Raw genomic sequence first — 21,459 nt, 5'->3', positions numbered from 1 at the left:
GTATTTATATGTGCTTTCGAATCTTTCTTTTTTGTGCGAACGTTATGCACTTTGTGACACCCTCCCTGTTATGACCCCAAGCATGGGGTTGACAGTAACAAATAAATAAATAAATAAATAAATAAATATCACTCAATCAATTGTGCACGTTTAGCCACAGTGCCAACCTGATGCGAAAACTTCCGTATTCAAATTTACACATGTCAATTGACATAGTCCCTTTATACTGACACTGCCAGTTGAAACATGAGGCAATGTCCCTCGGGACTCATTAGGTATTAATAAACGAATAGTAATTTTTCCTTCAGGCATCGCATGACTGAAATGACCTTCCCGCCCACATAACCATGTCATCTCAGTTCGATCAATTTAAAAACACCGTAAAAAGCTATATTTTATCTTACTAATTATGATCTACTGCTGTTTTTCTACACTTTGTTATTGTTTGTGCCAATTTGTTTTCTTTTTTGTTTCATCTATTTTGATGTTTTTTTTGCCCACCCCTCATGTAATCTCCCTCGGGACCCTCGAGGTATTAATAATCGAATATTAAACGAATAAACCCTATGCAGTCAATACAAGATGAATAATCACTGTGGTAACAAAGACTCTATATTTAAGATCGGGTGCATCCCGCAGTGATATTAAAGGTGCTCTGTGTACACAGTGTAGAGGCAGTAGTAAAAGTGTTTGCATGTTAAGTCTTACTGCCTTCTCCACATTTCACACCTATGTGCTGCTAATAAACCACCGCAATCTTTTTCCAATGCCAGCCTTAAATTCATCAATCAGACAGGCAAAAGTATGTTTTTCTCTCTCTTGCTACGCAGTTACAACAAGTGTTTGAGATAGCTACCTAATTGCTGCAGCTGTTCTTTATGATAAGCTCCTCTTAAAAAGTTCTGGAAGGATGCTCTGCTACATTGATAACTGCTTGTCTTTATTTTATTTAAGGACATTTTTGTACTGGTGAAGCTAAAGCCATATAAAAGGTGATTGAAGTTGTTCCTTTAGTGAAGCGGTCTCAAACAAGTAGCCCCAAGGACTGCTTGCTAGTGCCCTGCGCCTTCGCATTTAAATGAAAGTGCTGTGACTTTGCTGAATGGTACTCTCATTATTTTCTCACCTACTGGGATTAATAATGCTTTATTTCAAAGTGCTCTCAAGCATTTTCTTTTTTTGTGAGGCACCTCATGCAGTCATTGTGAGTTGAAGCATCACTTTAGAACGAAAACTCTGTATTCCAAAGTTAGTGTCCAGATTTCAATCATTGTGGAGATGGGCATAATGACAAGTAGATATTATGTTTCTTGAAACCTAACATGAAATCTCTTCAGAAATAACCCACATGTGAGTACAAGAGACCCTGCAAGTTACAGCTTCTTTATGCAAAAATACAGCACACCATGACAATGGTACAGTAAAACCTTGATGAAAGAACATGGGCATAATGACAAGTAGATATTATGTAGTAAACCTAAATGTTTACTTGCTCATACAACCATGTGGTGAAGATATCTTTGGAGATGTGCCTTTGTTATGCACATGTAAATTTATCTTTCTACTTAAACTAAAAAGGCTTATTCCGTGATGTTTGGTAAGATATGGTAGAGCTTCAATTATCGCACTGTTTAGTTTGCTTGAGGATGAGTAAAAAGGCACTTTGAGATGTCTACACTGTAGTGTTGCATGCTCACTGCCCCCCACCTCCTTACGCTACAAGCAACTGTTCAGGATCATGGCAGGTGCAGCACGAACCATCAGTTCCATGTTTCGTGCAGTGAGATCAGCGCACAGCTTCTTGTAGTCGTCCAATTCCTTTCTCATGGCCTCACTTTGGCGCTTCTTCTTAAGTCGGGATCTCTGAGCAGCATACCTACAAGTGAAATTAAAGGAGACCAACACTGTCAGTCATTGTTTCCTCTCTTAAAGCCCTGTTTGAAGTTCTTCCATGCGTACTGCCTAACACGAGCATAGTTGAGCGTGACTGCATTGGCACTGCATTAGGTTGCATTATAATGGTTCCCATATATAGGTATTGACTTTGTTGACTTAGTTTTATTTATTTGGTATGTTCTGAAGACAACAACACAGCCCTGGCAAGGCAGGCGGGCACATTTATATACAATTAACTAGGCTAAATACACACGTCAGTGCACACATACACACAAGCACTATACAGGTCTACTGGTACACCTTGCAGCAAGGTAAGTTGGGATGTATGAGCGGTCACCGCAGTCAGATAAAATTGCACCGCCATGCTGTCTGACAAGGAACGCTCAATGTCGAGGCATCAATGTGTGCGTGCACGTTCTTTTACACTCGCAGCCATGTCCTTTTATTCGGAGTGAAATAGTTGGTTACACGCTGCACTTAGTGGTAGGGGTTGCATTCTTTGTTCAATCCACCACACACTCAGTTCTAGGGGTCACGGTGGGCGTGAAGAGTGTGCTTCTCTCTTTTCTCTGCCTAGAGAGATAACATATCTCATCTTAGTGATAAACTGGTGCCACATACAGCATTAATTTCCCTCTTTACATGTTCCTTAAGTTCAAATGTACCATGTCGTATGGAAGTATGAACAATGGTACCGAAAATGATGAGGCATTGAGCTGCAAAAAAATGCTTCGGTTTACTGACAGATGGAAAGGTCGTCCTGCACATGGCACGAAATAGGCAAGCAGATGAGTAAAAAATAATGTGAGCAGTTATTGGTGAGGTTTTGCATTGGGGCCATGAAAGAACGAAAAGGAAAGCAACTTGGGCTCAGGACCAGCAAAATATAGCATCGGGGAAATCTATCATCTGTACCCCCCTCCCATTACTATATGTTAAAAGAAATTATCTCAGACATCCCCCACAACATAAAATTGTAAAGTTAGGCAACACATTCGCTGTTAGATAGAATGGCATACCACTCTTCACGAATGGTGTTCCATACCGCCGCGTCTGTCATTGCCCCAGATAAGTTGTACATGCATGGGGCTGTGGAACTATGTTCTGTGCTTGAAATTTCCATGCCTTTAATAAGTATCGCTGCCTGACGAGAAGCCCAAATGCATGATCAATGGGCAAACATAAAGGAATGACATGATTGATTGATTGATATGTGGGGTTTAACATCCCAAAACCACCATTTGATTATGAGAGACGCCGTAGTGGAGGGCTCCGGAAATTTCGACCACCTGGATTCTTTAACGTGCACCCAAATCTGAGCACATGGGCCTACAACATTTTCGCCTCCATCGGAAATGCAGCCGCCGCAGCCGGGATTCGATCCAGCGGCCTGCGGGTCAGCAGCCGAGTACCTTAGCCACTAGACCACCGCGGCTGGGCCGGAATGGCATGACAACAGTATTCTAGCAGACATACCAAAAACCAGCCAATTCATTATGTAGACAAACTATGCTAGCACGGTGCACCTCTGGCTAAATTTCATACTTTTCTTTTGTTTTATCAACACTTTCATGGATATAGCTGCAAGAAATAGTCGTGAAGATTAGCGAGGCATGCAGCTTTTTAGTGAGGAACGTGTTCTCGCTAATAGAGAACTCATCAGCTTCAGTAGTCGACATTGCCTTGAGTTGTCATTGACAGCAGACAAACCATAGTTTGGCATGGCTACCCTCAAAATTTGATCGGCAACGTTTTGGAGAGGAAATCTAATGCTGCATGTCTTGTTTCTGATCTAGAATCATGACGCTTCATATCTTGACTACGACTACGAAACTATGTTTTGTGATTGCATTCCTTTAGAGCTAGTGCTGGCCTATAGAGAGCAAGAAATCGCTATGCAGTCTGCATGGTTACAGAGAGTAACAGGAACATGGACAGGCAGTGATGAATAAATAAGAAAAAAAGGTGAGTGACTGCTAAAAGAAAACAATAGGCCCAGATGACCTGCCTTATGTCTGATAAGGGCAAAGTGAGTTGCATAGGCTTCAGCCCTACCACGCTGTTGTTGAGCTGAGTGCATGACCGAATGAGAAAAAAAAAACGACCTTTACCACAGTGCGCTACGTGTACTACAGTTGAATCTCATTTATTCGAACATGCTTAATTCGAACTTCTCGTTGATTCGAATTCACGATGAGGTCCCGTCAACGCTATGTGTATTCCAATGGGCGAAAACGCCCAGTAATTCGAACGCGCAAGTACTTGCGACGGAATTCGAACATACCATGCTCTAAAAATGCTCTCAGCACTCCGCCCGATCCCGCGGCTGCACTTGCGACACCTGCACTGCGCAGCGAAGGAAATGAAAAGGAAAAAAAAGGCTGCGGTGGAATGTTTGCTCCCTCTCAAATGCCAATCTGCGATGCGCCCGTGTCACGCTTCTCCCTTTTACGTCCCTGCCACGTAAAGACCCTTCTTTCAATGCCGCGCGCGAAGAGAGAGAGGAAAAAAAAAAAAGTAAAGCTGTCGCTGGCTTGAATGAATGTGTGGTTGAAGGAAAAAAAAAAGGCACTATCTTCTGCAGCCCTTGCCCCTTGTGGGAGCACGGCTCTGTGCCTTGAGTGGGGTCTCTCACGCGCCGGTGCCATGCTTCCCCTTTCCCGTCCCTGCCACGTAACCCTTTTCCTTTCATTGACGCGCGCGAAGAGAGAGAGAGAAAAAAAAAAAGATGCCAAGAAGTGCTGGTTTTCTCTCGAAAGCTGATCTGCTTTTCTCCGCGTGACGACGCTCCTCTTTTCTCGTCACGTGCTGGCCATGCTCTGCTACGCAGTCGTTGTTGTTGTCGTCTTTAGAAAGTGTCGGCGCTGGACATTTCCACGAGCAACATCTCTTGCCAGGACAATGCTGAAGCCGAAGTAGAAATGCTCCGCAAGCTGCATGCGAAATTTATTGACTCACTGCAAGGCAAACATGTGCAGACACGCATCACCGATTACTTCAATTAATAAAGGATGTCCTGTGATTTGTGAATAAACGTAAGTCTTCTGAAACTTCCCCCTTGTGTGTGGAGGGCTCTCCATGTGCCACTGCATGGAGAGCCCTTCGTTTATTTACCTTACATTATTTTAAATTTCTTTAATTTGAATAAATTTTCAGGCCCCTCCGAGATTGAATTATCGAGATTCGGCTGTATAATCAAGTGAGTAATAACATATGGCTACCAGTGTGAAAAGGATGTGCACTGAGACGTGTTAACACTAAATGCTCATCATCAGATGGCAAGACGATGCAGTTTTATCTGATTGCAGTCGCCGATTGCACATTCCGACTTAGTTTACCACCAGGTGCACATAATCAAAAAAGTAACCGCTAAGCATGGAGTAGCTATTACAGAATCGTATACGAATATGGTGCCTGGAAAGACATAGAACTTACAGGTTTCTCTGCTATACGGTGCAAATAAACTCTAGCAACGATGCCAGGTATGTAATGTCAACAGAAGGGTTAGATATACTGAATGGTCAAGGGCTAAATAATCTTAAATTAGGTTTCATTGCAGCGATGTGGAGCCTTCTCAACATTTATGTATAAGGATAGCCCTTCTGAGCAGAATGTTAGGCTGCTGCTCTCCGAGTAAACATGGGAGCAACGTGACGAGAATTTTGTCAGAATTTGCCAAATTGGAAAAAAGTGAATGTCTTCTAGTATTGAACTGAAGTGCAATGCTCTGGATTAACCAGGAGGATATGCATTTCAGTTTTGACCAGCTGAATGCACCAATAATTTACAAATAATGACCCACCCTCCCTTCTCCTTTGGGCCATATTACCAGCAGCTGTGACGGCCCCATCTGTTACTAGAGTGAGATGAACACAGCACTAGCAATAAGCTCAACAACAAGTTCTGCTGCAATTGTTGGAGATGCTGCGTATTGCTAGGTGAAGCTGCAGCATCAAAGTGTTGATAACTTGCGACACTAATAAGATTGCTTTAAAAGGGAACCAGGAGTAGTATGCGAAGCAGTGTGCAAGATACAACGCGTTGGTTCATTGTGCGTCTGCAGAATCTTGTTTCTAGATGCCATCACATGATTGCTGAGAGAGTGTAAGTGGAAGAGGCCACGACGTCTTACCCAGCCCCTCACACAGGCCCAAACACGCTAGCGCATGCGCGCGTTATGGCAGTGCTCGAGCCAGCTGTTGCGCATGCGCGGTAAGAGTGGCCACGCCGCACATCACCGGATTCAACTCTGTCATAAGCTGCTTCACATCTTAAAAAAGGCACGCAGGGCATGAAGCAAGACGCTAGAGTTAGCTAGCACTGGCGACACAAATGTTCTGCACATGAATGGGGCATGCAGCACATGATTTGCAGCTGCTTATGCAGAGCTGAATAACAGATATAAGTGTTAACGATGAGCAACATGACAAAAAAAAAAAACATAAGCACATCACCTGTTGTGTTCTCTGTTTTTCTTCTTCCGTTCCTCGTCAATGATCATGTTTGCACAGTTACTGTTGCTGTTGGAAAAAAAAATAATATAAGCAAAAATAGTGAGCACCTAAAAGTTACAAGAAACCAAAATTCCAATTCAATGCAGAGTTGAAAAAATACCAGGCCACATGCGTATGACCACATGTAGCTTCTCCTGAATAAAACGCTGTGACAATTAAAATGAGAATGTACTACTGCAAATTGTCAAGTTTTGTGAGAGAGCTGATGATGTTTTTCAGCCAATTCTATAGTCTTGTTGTAACTAAAACTCCTATACAGATATCAAAGGAGCAAAACAAATCTCGCTTCACATTCATAGCATACATTCATAATACAGCATTACATGGGGTAAAATATTAAGAGCAAGAAGTTTGCATTACATGCTTAAAATGTATTGGCGGGCTAGTTGGTAAGACATCACAGCAAACGGCAGCGCACACCAGGTTACACAAAGAGCACACGATATGCATTGCCATATGCTGAAATGGGTAACGTACATGGGTAACAATAGTTACACTAACAGACAACACAAGTGTTTTGCTTTGTAACCTGTGTCATGGGTAGGTTGGTTAAAAAATCTGATTCTATGGTAGTTACTAGAAATTATTTCTAGAAATGTTGCCTGCTGCCAAAGGTGATTCTCCCACTTACCTGTCATTCAGATTTGGGCGTGATGGCAAAATCGGGCGCTTAATGTTACGAGGCGTGGAAAGCGTACATTTTTTTGCCCTCTGTTTGTCGGTGACACTACTATGGCCTTTGACAACCAGTGGGTCCTTCAGTTTCTCGAAGAATATCATGAAAAAAAAAAAAAGACATTGGCAGCAAGCTAGGTTAAAGGAGAAACAATAATTGTGGTAAATTTGGCATTACAGTGCACGGATTACATGTTTGAAACTAAAGCTACGATTTGTGGAACATTTTCTTCACAAGAGTACAACAACAACAAAATAGACAACTGTTCTATGTCTTCTAGCATATTGTGACCCACAGGAAACTTAGTAACCTGGGAAGTACAAGACATTAACTTTCAAGGCTATGGTTACAAATATGTCGCAAGTTCAAACACACAGAATTTAAATGATCGCTTCTTTGTGCCTTAATAATGAGAATCGTAAGTAGGTTCTTGTAAAAAGAATTTTTAAAAATGACACCTTTACAAGTAAATCTAAGCACAGGAGCTAAATAAATCGAAAGTTACGGTGTGTAAATATTCAAACTTTTGAATATTTTTTTAATAATGTTTGCTATTCGAACTTTCAAATATTTTCTAATACTGTTAGCTATTTGATTCAGTTTGCACGGGGATTTTACTATTCGAATTCCCATATACAAATACCATCACCATCCCGCTTGACATTAACCCTTCAGATTGTTTTTTTTTTTTTTTCAATATACTTTACCCCATTACACTCACGCATTACAGCGAAGCTACTTATCAGGCTCCATTGTGGTCGCAAATGTACGGACACGAGAAAACTCTTTTCTTGCGTCAATACCCGCGTCAAGCCACCCAAGCACTCTGTCAACCTGCCCAAGCCGCAGCAAATCTGAAATGAGTGGTCACAAGTGGTCACAGACGTCACAGCCAATTCCAGAGTGCCGCTCGAGAAACTCTGCTGCAAGTGAGTGTTGGCCCTGGTGGAGTGTTTGACAACCGTATGCTGGAGAACGCGCGCAAGAGAGGGGAGACGCCCATATCCTCTGCTACCGCGCTCATTGGCAGCAGCTACCATGAACGTCGTTTCCGCATTCAGTTAGAATTTTTGCTCTTTTTCGCGGTTGCCGCGCCAGCAGCCAAGTAGGCCGCAAACTCGCCAGTATTGTTGGTACTGAGAGCAGCTGTGTGTGGTATGTTTTGTGAATGAGACTGCATTTGGGTTTTTACCGAACTACTGAAAACTTAAGTAAACAGTCTCGAGCAAACTGCGTCGGGGTGTAATGAGAGCAGCTGTATGGTGAGTGTGTTTTGTGAATCGGATTGCTTTTGGGTTGTTTCCGAACTACTGAAACCGTAAGTAAACAGTTTCGGGCAAATTGCATAGACAGACTGCCCACAAGACACATTTGTTTGCCGCAGCATCACTAGCATTAGGGCTCACTTTTTCCTGTAGATCCCGCAGCATTTTCGTCCCGGCTGTTAAACACATGTCAAATTTTACTCCGGTCGGCTTATTACGCTGTTGCAGGTACGGTTGCACATCACCCTCCATGTTTTGAGCGATTTCGAGGCTACGGACGATTTTGCCAACACGATCGATGCATATTCTTAGTAATTGCAAGTTTATACTATCATAATACGCCCCAGTCAGTTTTTTACCAGCAGCGAGAGCGGCGCAAAAACAGGAAACAGTTGTTCACTCACTGAGTATGTCCTGTTTTAAAATAAACTGCCCAGTTACTTGACATTGCAGTGTCAGTTTGTGATGCCTACCGCAGTTTTGCAGACTTTGTGCAGCAGTCCTTCTCCAAAATACTGCAAATGTATAACTTGCAGGTGACAGTGAGTAATATTCGAAGCAAAATCAGGGAGATATGAGGTAGTTGCAGTGCAAAACAAAAACCAGATTTGACAACATGTGCGTGGCTCCCAACTGTATCACTGTGATGGCACTGAGTAGCTTACTACAATGATGAATGTAAAAAAGATACCTCACAGGCAGGATGGTGCAAAAAAAAACTGAGTGACGGTGAAGGGTGACTTTAGTTTTCAATAAATTTCTGCAAGAGTATGTCTATTTATGCCAGATGTTTTATTTGTATAACTTCCTACGCCTGAGGGCATCGCAGAAGGGAGTAAAAAATTAACTTTTTTCATTGCAACCAACTCACTTTATTATTTTTATGCTTCCACATTAAGCCTTCGCTGTGAGTCACTTTTGCTGCCTTCATGTGGAGGGCTTCAGACAAACAACATGCATGTTCACAATAGGCTCCCAGTAGTTTTTCTGAACTCTGGGACCTGCTAATGTAATATTTTTGCAATAGAGCTCTTCCATAACTGTTTTAATAAACTTGGCATATATTGACTTGAACACGTAAGCTGCGCTCAAGTGTAAACAGTGTTTTCAGAAACAGAATGAAGAAAGTTCACCTGAATTAGCGAACTGAACTGGGCCGATTGGTTTGTACATTGCAAAATGTTGGATTTAGACAAGTCGGTACTGATCTGTTTAAAACTCGCAAGTACAAGCAAGCACTGCAAACTGCTCGAAACATGAACAGCAGCGTACGGCCGTTAGATGCTGCCGTTAAAATGGGGATTGAAACTACAACTATGGGGGATTAAAACTTGGGCATGAGCAAAACACGCGTGGTGAAAAACGAGCTCCCCACGCTATGAAACCCCGCGGCCACGGCCGTACGTCTCGGTACAAAGCATAAATCTTGTCCGTCTACTACTAGTCGTAATGCCACGAGTGTGCAGATGCTGCCTGTCTACACAGTCAGCCCAGACACTGTTTAAGGCTTCAGTAGTTCGGAAACAACCCCAAAGCAGTCGGATCACTAACATATGGACACAACGCAGCACCGCAATCACCCGCTCCTCACCCCGCGAGCGCGGCCGCGGTGACGGCGGCGAGGACAGACGAGCGCGCGTGGAAATGAGGTTTGCAGCGGTGGTAGCCAATGAGCGCCGTAGCAGAGGGCATGGGCGTCTCCCCTCTCTCTCGCGCGTTCTCCAGTATACCTTTGTCAACGGTGAACGTGTTCCCAACATTACCACATTGACACTGATTTCTCAGCTCGCCGGTGTTTGCATTCGGCTCTCAAGGCTGCCAAATTCTCGGTGTTAAGTTGCTGCTTTACTTCGGCACTTGGACATGTTCTTGTGCCTTGACTGCTTCACTGACTCAGGTTCCATGAATTCTCACACACATCAGCTGCCGGCGCTGTCCTTGGAAAATTGTCTACTATTCAGGAATTCGTATATTCCGTGCCCTCCCCCAGTGGAAGTTGCAAGTTGTAACTGCTGCGTGCGGACTCAGCAACTTGGGTGACGGGATGGACGACATCACTAACTGCACAGCCAATGGCACGCATGCTTGGATATTACGAATGGCGGCACTAACGACATTGCCAATGAAGACTATTATCGAAATTCGTGACGAACGGTTCTTCATTTGGCCTAGCCATATGCAACTGTCGCTGTAAAATGCACCCTTCAGCGTCTCATCTTTCTTCATTGTCTGCTGCCTGCAGGTCAAAAATGAAGTTACTCGAAGTCATCGACATCATTACCTTAGTTGTTGTGTTGTTGTGAAGCTTTCGAACAGTGCTCTGATGTACTATGCCACTGAATTGACTCTGTTGTGCCAGATTCTCGAGCCACTGTACATGCTAAGTCAACAGACTGAGAACCAAAGCCCCCCTTTCAGGCCGTGCAGTTATCGAAAATATCTTACTACGAGTTGACTACGAAAATATCCTACTAACCCTTTCGACATTCTGTTGCAGGAGAGGAGCAGGCGCAGCAGGCAATAGCGTTGTTGCACCCCCGGCGGGAGCAGAGTTGGCAACAATCAACAGCTGGACACTGTCTCTAATCTGCAGAAGGTATCAATGCAACATGGTCAACCCACCTTGTGCTTCCAAGGACTAATGCAGCAAGGCATAACTTTTTGTGTATTTCAGGAGGCATTTGAACAATATAGTTAAAGCTGGGCTGGAAAGTATTTTACGACTTTGTTGTGAGCCATACATTGCATGGAACAACAAACAGAAGCTTTCAAAGGGGGTGGGGGGCAGGACATACAATCCTGGTTTGTGTGTTGCAGAATGCTAGAAGTCGGACACTTCCACATTGAACTTGTGTAGTACCCAAAGGTTATGCTTGAAGTCAACAGAATATAATAATAATGAAGGGAAGCACATCACTTGACGAGCAGCGAGACACTGACAGCATGCCAAGATCGTGTAGTCAGTCATGTTCTGACATATCCCATCATACTGATGGCATTCATTAAACATTAGAAAAAAATAACACAGAAGCAGGTGTTATAACAATAGGAGAGGCCGGCTAGCAAGCACGAACCTAACTCGTTAGTCTAGATGAAAACAGAAAACATACATTTGTTTTATTTATCTACTATGATGTTGTTATTCCTGCAAGTAAGCTTAGAATTAGCCTTATTTTAGCTTGCACGCTTAAGGGCAGATGCGAGTTGAAAAATCGCGTTTTTAACGAAATTTCTCGTATTTCTGATTTTTATTGCATTGTAATCTTCAAACCTTCTTCTTTCATCTGTGAAAATTTCAAAACTAAATTCGAACCGCAAAATGCAAAAAAATGTGTATGAAGGCATCGCGGTGGCTCAAAATTTCGTGAATTTGCGCCGATATTGGCCATCTTTGACTGCGCGCTGCTCCCCGTCGCAGTGCCGCCCGCCATCGCGATCGGTTGGGAAAGTTGCGTCCGGCCTTCTTCTTACAGCTCCGACGACCGCCAGTTTTGTATGTGGGCAAAAAAAAAAAATAAAAAAACGAGGCCTTTTTATCACGTGGTTTGAGCTGTTTGAAACGTGCGGCACCCTAAGCCGCATCGCCATTGGCTACCGCGTCATTGTCAGCTGTGTTGGTGGCGGCCATCGGCATTTGGTCCGTCTGCTTTTCTGCGAGTCTACGCATATTTCCGCAATGACAAGCCCGAAAAAGTGCAACGTGAGACCGCAGAAGTTTCGAACGAAGCACAAGTTCAAGGGAAGGCGGCGTAAAGCACCCCGAACGACGGCGACGAACGAGAACGCGCCTACGTGTGCTAGGCCTGACGGCGGCATCGACGAGTGCGCAAGCGACAGTAGCTGCGATGAAGGGATTGACGCTGCGCTCCCTTTCATCAGTGCTTCGGAAAAGAAGCTCGGCTTCTTCGAAAAAGACGTAAGACAGCGCGATGAGGTTTGTGCAACGACACTTTCTTGCTGACGGCACTTGTGGCAGGTGCGGCATGCCCTGCTTGCAGTATTCAAAAACTTGCCGTTCGGGAGCCGGAAGAAAAGCGCAAGGGACTTTCGTTGCTCCTCGAACTTCATTGCGAAAACAGCGAATGCTCAGCGACTGTTCTTTCGTGCTCCTATACGTCACTGCGTGTTACGGCGGACAGCAGCAGCCGAGTGAGCCAACGGTACGACAGTGGGAGCTCCCGAGATAGTTTCGCTGTAAATGTGAAGGCGGTGGTGGCTGCACGCGCTGTCGGCATTGGGCATGAGCAATTGTCGAGATTTTGCTCCATTATTGGACTCCCAAAGCCAATGCACCACCGAGGATTTTTTTCGATAGCAAAGAAGGTGCACACCGCTGCCATGGCAGCTGTGAGTGAAAACTTGCGCCGATCCAGAGAGTTGACGAAAGAAGTAGCAGGCGAAACTGATGTGGCTGTTATGTTCGACGGCACTTGGCAGAAGAGGGGCCACAAAAGCCACAACGGGACTGGCGCAGTTATCTCTTTAGATACTGGCCTCTGCTTAGACTTCGAGGTCATATCAAATTACTGCCTGACGTGCAGTAGGCACAAGGATATGGGCCCAGACGAGGAAGTGTGGCAGGCATTCCATGGCCCAGTCTGTGAAAAAAATGCAGACTGTTCCTCCCATGCCATGGAAACGGAGGCTGCAATGCGCATTTGGCAGAGAACATTGACTTATGACACCCCACTGCATTTCATGACATTCTTGAGTGACGGTGACAGCAAAGCATATAGTGCAGTTGCAGAGTCAAAAGTCTATGGTGCTGTCGATATAGAAAAAGAAGACTGCACTAATCATGTGGCCAAGAGACTTGGAACCGCGCTACGGAAGCTGCATGTGCCATTACCACGAGGGCAGAAAATGAAAGAGCCAGCCATTCAGAAGCGTCAAACATACTATCAGATTGCCATAACAAGCAACAGGGGGAGTGTACGGGATATGTACACTGGAGTATGGGCTTCGTACTTCCACTCATGCTCTACTGACAATGCTGGCAGCCACGAGTTATTGCCCTGCAGGAACAGAGTCGTGGTGCAAACATCAACGCGCTGAAGCACTTGGTGAACCTGCACCACGCCACACACCTCTCCTGACAAAAGCACAGGGATTGGCTGTTTTGCCCATTTATAAGCGGCTAACGGATGAGAAGCTCCTTGCTCGATGCATCAAAGGGAAAACCCAGAACGCATCGGAATCCCTGAACAGCAAAATTTGGCTACTTTGCCCCAAGACTAAGTTTGTCTCCCGAACGGTTGTCGAGACTGCCGCAGCTATGGCAATCCTGTGGTTCAACAAGGGTCATGCTACTTTCGAGCACATCCTGGACATACTGCCATCTAGAGATCTAGTTACTTTCAGTGATTCCCGCGATGCGAGGCGCATCAAGAGAATGTCCGAGCGTCTGACAGCAGAAGCAAGGGCCCACCGTCGTCGTGGAGTGAAAAGGGCACGACTAGAAGAGAGTACTCGCAAGGACCGTGAGGGCACAACCTATGCTGCAGGACAGTTCTAGTAACTTGCAGTGCTTTTCAAAGTTCTGTTGAACATTATGGCCAAAGATTATGCATTTCTAACAACTCTGTGATAGAAAAAAAGGTTTCAAACTTTCAAAAGCGTTTTTCTACTTTTGCATTTTGTGTGATCTGTGTTTCTTATACACGCTAGTTCGTATACTTAGAATTGTCCTACCTCTATGAAATTTTGCACATAGCATGATGAAGGCCCATAGAGTGCAAGTATCTATTCAGATTGTCAGTGCTGCTTGATTATGTTTTTCAAAAATTACATAACATTGAAAGCCCTTGGCAACTAGAGCCATAGTAAATTTTTCTATTTTATTATTGTATTTCACCTTTTTACACACAAAATTTATATAGTTTTTTGCACTCTACAGTTCCAAAGGATCATAGTCAGCTATATCTGCATGCTTTAACTCAAATTTTTATAGGTCAGAATTGTTGCATAACAATGGCCATAATTTTGCAGTATCTGACCTGCAGAAAGAAAACCAAGCAATCTACATGAAAATAAATGACATATTTGAAAAGAGGAGAAAAAACTCTATTATCATGCCAATTTGTGTTAAATTCAGACTCTTATTAAAGAAAATCGTTTTTCGAGTAGCATCTCCCCTTAATATGAGGCCAACGCTATCTTCGGGAACCACAGCGAGATAATGGTACGAGATAATTCGTGAATATGTTGCACTATCTATTACTTGAGCAGTATATTCTACTTTGCAACTTCCTTTTCACATTTCATTTGTCCATGAGTGCAGTGTGCTTCGGGGAAAAATGCTGCTCTCTGGCGTTTTGGTAGGGTTTGGTAGGGAATGGGAGAACAGGCATTGCTAGAACAAAGGCCTCCGAGACGAGGAGTTGTTACACGACTTTTCCGCTAGGGAATGTTGCATGCACCATGGCATCATGGAAAAGGCAGATTGTGAACTTCTTCACTATGGTGAAGACCCAGTAAACAATGGGCTGACCTGAATAATGTTAGAAGGAGTAATGATGGTGGTCGCCTTGGAGCCAGGCAGAGAGTTTATGGACGGTGCGATAGGAGTAACAGGTGTTCCCATGACAGGGGCTACAACCGGTGTCACGTGGTTTCGAGAAACTCCTGGAAGCACTTGAACAACAGGGCTAGTAGCAGCTAGAATGCTGTTAGCAGTAGTTGGCCTGAGAAAAGAAACAAGAAAGTTACCTCAACAGTGCTGCCTGTCACAGAATAAGTTCATACAATAAAAATTTTCAGCCTGTTTAATTTTGTGTACTACGGGGTGAATATCACTGTCAATTTGTTGCCCCTCCTGCTTGACTTCTATGCTTGCAAGTTTCCTGCTTGCGTCACAAAGGACTCTTGAAATCAAATTTAGAAACTCAAGGTGATTGTGTTGTTTTAGTGTCCTGCATGCGGGCAGCTTCTGACCAATTATTTGTTACAAATGTTGCGCATAGATATTTTAATTTGGCTTTAAAATATGGGCTATCTCGGTTATCAGCACCAATCAACGTCTTCTCTGGTTTTACGTAGACAGAGGTTCCACGCGAGGTTCCACGAGGAAAGCGAATAATGTTGACACGAGAGAACATTTGCAAGGCACGCACAATACCCGGACTGGCACCCGATCAGGACTATTTATTGTTCATCACCCCTTGCGCTCTGTTGTAGGGCTGCTCTCAAAGTGGTTTCAGCTACATACGCCAGGAATTCTTTTTTTCCGAGAAGGACACGCTAAAAGCACCCACATCGTTTCTTTCTTCACTACCTATAGATACCCCAGGTAGTACCGCAGGTAGGCGTGTTGAGCGACACAAAAGCTTGAGTGCACAAAGTCTCGGGAACTTTACAGCTGTGGAATGATAATTTCTAATGATATTCGTTCTTATGGCGAAATTGTTCTGAATTTTAACGACACTAGCATTCATTATACGATGTGTTAGAGTATTTATGATTTAATTTTAGGATTACCAGATGCAAAGCAACAAAGTACTGTAAAAAAAATTGTGAATAAAACTTTTGCTGTCGATGGTCGTTTAACGATCAACAAACATAGAATGCGTTTCCAACCCTTTAAGGTGACCTGACCTTCTCCACGAACAGCAGCAGAGTGATACTCTGCACACATATCTTTATAACAACTGTCTAAACAAAATCACCCATGGCCACGCTACCAGACAACTGTTTTGACTGCCTGCAAAAAGATACCCAATGAACAGGATAAAAATATGTGCATACGAAAGACGTTCACATTAGCGAATGTATTTTGCAGATCACCATTTCTTCCATAAACCACCAAATTCTTCATAAAATTCACATTTTTGCAATAGGTCTAAGACACAAAGCAACACTTGGACTGTCAAGGTGCAGTCGCAGAGGGCAAGGTAAGTCATGCAAATGCCGTTTATGTAGATGTACCTTACAAGAGTGGAAGCTTGGGCTACTTGGTATGTAGTCATACTGGCAAGTTTTTTCAGTGCGTGAACATAGGAAAAAGGTCAGAGCACACAGAAAGAGTGCCCTTTCTGTCTACTCTGTCCTTTATTCCAATGTTCAAACGCTGAAAAAACTTGCCGTTATGCAGATTTTTTAAGCTCCTAGGCAAACACAGTTCACAATGAACTATATAAAAAAATCTTGACAAAATATCTGGGAACCTCTGCTTTCCGCTCTTAACCAGTGCCTGCTGACTCAATAATAGCAGCGACAAAACTTATTGGCCCCAGTGCAAGACAATTGTTTATTTATATGCTTTTACGTTACCACCTGAGGCAATTTTGATTTCAAAAAGCACTGGGGGCCCATGACATAGCTGGCCTATTGACAAATACTGTCAGATGACCGTGAACACAAGTGATGCCATGGCCATCTTTTGCGATGTTGTCAGCACAGCTGTTTCGTCTGCTGTGTAGAGTGATGCCAGTGCTTGTTCGTCAAACAGCATCTAGTGCAGTCATTGATGAAGGAGCAAGGAAAAGTGAAAAAGTCAGCCAGAAAAGCTCAATTTACTTCACCAATCTCGCCGGTGGCTGCGAGTTTGTTCTTGGTGTTGTCATCTGACTGAAGTGATAATTTTCATGGGCCTTGGAGCTGCCGCAGTATTAGGTGTGCTGAAACATTTTCACTCCTACCATTTGTGAAGTAGCACGTTGAGAAGTGATGAAGGAAATAGTGAGACCACGTTGGCACTCATAGCATGTAAGTGGCATGATGTATGCTTTGCTGTCTTGTACGTAGATTGGGCAATGTTCTGTTCTAAAGGTACACAAATCCCACGAGCGTACTTCATAGTACCAAAGCTGTTGCATACCTGTCCACTATGCTGTATAATACAAGCAGTAGAGAGCTTTAGTTTGTCTGTGGACAACCTAACTTTTGCGGATACTCGGCTGCTGGAGACGTTACAGCAGCAGCAGAGCTGGCAGCAACACTTTGTGGCGTTTTCACCAGTTACAATATTTTTTCTGTTTGTTTTCTCGGTAGTGTCATATTTTGTTGCATTAATGCTTTAAACCAAGCTAGTAAGTGGGCATGTCACTGCAGTTTTATGTGTGAAGGTCTCTCGTTAGGCTTTGTCTGCATCATCAGGTGCCGCTACCGGCACTGTCCATCTTGTACATGTCTCTGATATGTACGAACAGAACCCGTGCCGTACACTTCTTACAAAGCAGCCCCGCACAACTACCTTATCACTTTTTTTCTTCCGTTTCTGATTCTGTGCTTTTAGAAATTTCAAAAGTCAATTAAAATACAGTTTAAGCAACATTTTTGGTTGATGTTGTACAGGTGGGACCTCTATGTTTCCATCAATGTGATGCAGTAATACTTCTTTACAGACTAGTTGATTCACACTTAAAGAGCGCAGGAAAGAGCAGAGTTCCAGCGCTCTTTTCTGTCTCCTTTCTCGTTTTCCTTTAGCTTGTGCAGAAATTCAAGTTTTGGATGATGTAGTAGTAAAATTATGTTCGAATTTTCGTCACCATACTTTTTTTTGGAAAATGTATTTACAGCCAACATACCAAACACGAGAGAACTAAAACATCATGTTCTCTGATCCAAATTAACTCACCCAGTCACAGTATGTTGTGCCTCGGTGGTCTGGTTCACCTGAAGCACGGCAGGTTTGTCACCGACTGTGGTGCACAACAACTTATTTTCATTGGGAGCAGCAGCTGTAACCACTTTCGCTTCTTCAGGTGAACTACAGCTATCACCAGCAATCGAAGCACTAGAAGGTGTACTTGCACTGTCACTGGATACTTCCACTTTGGGAGTGGGCAAAAGGGCTGGTCTGAATTCGGGAATGACAGCTGCACCTGGAGTGAACTCAGCCCGCAGTGAAATGGGGTCTGCAGTGACAGGTATAATGCAGGGCGTGTTCAGCGGCTCGCTCGTGCTAGGGATATGGCTTGGCTCCTGCAAAAGCAAACAGCAGCAGTTAGCTGCTACTGTTGACACTACACTGATTCTGATGTCGCGTATGCACATGCAACTGCAGCAGTGCCTGTGCAATACGAAGAGGTGTGTTTACACAACACAAGCATGAGAAAAATGAGAACAATACAAAAACTACATGCATGCCTGCCTCTCTGCACTGTAAATTCAGACCAACTTGCTCACCTCTTTCTCAAAGTAACTACAGGGTATACGAGAAACACTGGTGATTTATAACTGCACGGGCACCAGTACGGACATGATAAAACGAGCAAGTAATTTGACAAGACACTACTAAATTGTTGCTTTAGTTTTCATCGTGTAGCAATCCCCAAACATCATTATGAACTCGAATTTGAACTGCCTACCTATGCATTATCCTGACTGTAATACATTTTGTTGCATTCTTTAATGGTGTGAAAAGAGTGCAGAGTGTGGTTTGAAAAAGTATATGAAAAATTTTTTTCCGGCTCTGTTATGAGCATCCTGTTTGATTTTTGCTGCATCCATGTGAATCAATACCTTACACATTTGGTATACATTATTTGACAAGCAGAAGTTGGAGGCTCGAAGCGAAAATGAATTATGCATCTTTACTGTCAAAGTCGACGCGATTTCATATTGAATCGAAGGTGAACATTTGACAGAAGTCTGCCTGGTTGGGAATAAAATGAGTTTCCTATATTGGGCAAACAAAAAACTTCTGTGAAAGAATGCGACAGCGCAAGAACAACCTCCATACCCCACTGGGGAGGTCTAGTCTAGTGGCTGAGGTACTCAGCTGCTGACCCACAGGTCGCGGAATGGAATCTTGGCTGCTGCAGCTGCATTTTTGATGGATGCGGAAACCTTGTAGGCCCGTGTGCTATGATTTGGGTGCACGTTAAAGAACCCCAGATGGACGAAATTTCCGGAGCCCTCCACTACGGCGTCTCTCATAATCATATGGTGGTTTTGGGATGTTAAACCCCACATATCCATATCAAGAACAACAGCCAACCGAATGCAGTAGCAGAACACTGCAAGAAGTTTTACTACCACATCCACCCAGATGATGCAGTGATTCTGGAAAAAGAAAGGAACACCCGCCAGCGACTCCTCCTCGAATTCGGGCACATTCAGCAGACAGTGGGGAACATCAACTGCTTCATGGGGGACATTACCCTCCCTTCACTGCCAGGGTTTACAAGGTCGCGGCAAGCCTCTCACACAAGGCGAGTACATATATCAGTGCTGCACATCTCTGTCTTCCTTACCCCTGAGGAAGAAGCTGGTTTGGCTTTGAAATGTTGGGTTTATAATGAAATTATTGGTTGGAGTTTTCTATTTGCCTCAGTTTCACATTAGTTGCATAAGTGAGTTAGCTGTATGTACACATATTCATGTATGCAATCAGTACACACTATTAGCTAGTATCCCACTTGCAATGCATGTAAGAGACAAAAACTTTCAACGCGTCAATAGTTTCACAGCTGTACTCCCGGACATAAACATTATTCGTACCAAATACTTTGCATGTGTGACGCAAGTTTGTCGTGGCATGTTACAAACTGCTATAAAAGCAACACGTTTCTCAATGCATTCAGACTGTTTTGTCCAGAAGGCACAAAATCTTTTCGGACACCTGCATACTATTATATGCAAACAACAAATCTGTATCCTGGAGTCGTTAGAAGCATATATTCTGTCATCAATGGCTTCCTTCAACGATTGCACTGCTTGTATATACTACGAACACACTGCAATGTTTCTGAAATGCAGTGTTGTGATTCCACAGCTGCTGGCTTCACCGAGCGCCACTTTGTGTGGGCTTAAACTAAACCATTATGACAGTGCAACAGTGCTACAACTTGTGATGCTCTAACAGATGTGTTATTTCAGAGACAATCGTCAAGTGCACGATGGCCAGCTTACCTTTGTAACGATTTCCCCACTTGAAGCCCTGCGAAAGTCCGCCTCAAATGGATTGACCGAATGAACAGGCTCAGGGGTAGTGAAATCAGGTTGTAGTTCTTGAAACAGGCCTGCATCTTCGATTATTTCCATAAATCTCGTGGGCGTTGGAGTTTGCTCTGCAAGTAAAAAGAACGACGAAGCTGTGTTAAACGAGAAAATGCCCACATGACACCGTAAACCGATCATATTTGCACACACACCAATGCAGTTTCTTGGGCCGGCGCCTGTGTTCGCAACATTTAATGACAGCATCATCTTGTGTCTTCTCTTGTGGCTCCTCAGCTTGTCTTCGCAGACAAACTTCTGTCGGGAAGAGAGAGAAGAGGACATTCGAAGGAGGTGCGTCAACGTCAATTGTGAACAAGTATAACTAACGATGCACAGCGCGTAACAACTTACGATTCCACAGCCAGACACATCGCAAGCGAACGGTTTCTCCGTCTCGGCCATTTGTACTGCTGTTTGATCGATGCTAATGCCAAAGCACAACACGCCGACCGTCTCTCGTCGAAGGGAATAGTGGACGTAACGAACGGGCACGAAACGTTAGCACAGTCACCCAACAATCACTCATATGCGAGCATCCGCACAAGCATAGGTTTCATACACTGAATGGGTATGGCAGCAGAAAGACTGGGGCAGCATCTACTGTCACGAAGTTCAGCGTCGGTCGAAACGCGGACCAGGCGATGCATTTCCAGGAAAAACAGTTTCAAGCTATACTGAAAATGAAATGTACAGTGTTCTGCACTCGATTATCGGTCGGTGAAACGTTCATGTTGTTTTCCAAACACACATGCTGTTCAGCCAAAACGGCCAAAACACACATAACGGCAGACCACGCATACTTGCAGCGAAACCCATAAATGAACAAAAGCCCTGTGACTTTCGGATCGAGAATGTGTACAAACGGAGCCACCCACTCAAGCAGTGAATTTTTTCACCGTTGCTGGCGCTAGTAGTACCGTTACGTTAATGATGATAATGTTAAAATGAGAAGGAAGTGACGGCACTTTTCGCTGAGGGAGCTTCGCGTTCAATTATGCAGAGAAGTTTTACAGACTTTAGTACAATGTTGTGGAACACACGAGGCCCATATAGGTGATGAATTTTCAAATCCGTTCATTATCTCAGAAAGGATACAACGGACGCAATTGGGGTCAGGGTGAAAAAAAAAAAAAAAAGGGCAGCATATCCACGGGGTGAATGATGG

At 43.9% G+C, this 21,459-nt stretch overlaps 1 protein-coding gene across 1 annotated transcript in view; it reads right to left on the bottom strand.

The window, feature by feature from the left end:
• LOC119172692 (cyclic AMP-dependent transcription factor ATF-2) overlaps positions 1-21,164 on the bottom strand; it is a 32,000-nt gene extending 10,836 nt beyond the window's left edge. The window contains exons 1-9 of the mRNA XM_075892858.1: positions 20,646-21,164; positions 20,447-20,549; positions 20,205-20,362; positions 17,926-18,272; positions 14,842-15,034; positions 10,828-10,938; positions 7,042-7,166; positions 6,351-6,416; positions 1,759-1,876 (exon numbers count right to left, since the gene is read on the bottom strand). Coding sequence (XP_075748973.1) covers positions 1,759-1,876; positions 6,351-6,416; positions 7,042-7,166; positions 10,828-10,938; positions 14,842-15,034; positions 17,926-18,272; positions 20,205-20,362; positions 20,447-20,549; positions 20,646-20,696 — 1,272 coding nt within the window. The 5' untranslated portion in view covers positions 20,697-21,164. The remainder of the gene's footprint in view (positions 1-1,758; positions 1,877-6,350; positions 6,417-7,041; positions 7,167-10,827; positions 10,939-14,841; positions 15,035-17,925; positions 18,273-20,204; positions 20,363-20,446; positions 20,550-20,645) is intronic.
• Positions 21,165-21,459: the final 295 nt, after the last annotated feature.

This window comes from Rhipicephalus microplus, chromosome 4, assembly GCF_043290135.1.
Source record: "Rhipicephalus microplus isolate Deutch F79 chromosome 4, USDA_Rmic, whole genome shotgun sequence".
NCBI lineage: Eukaryota > Metazoa > Arthropoda > Arachnida > Ixodida > Ixodidae > Rhipicephalus > Rhipicephalus microplus.
Note: the sequence above shows the minus strand (reverse complement) of the source record. Positions and strands in the feature narration are given on the sequence as shown.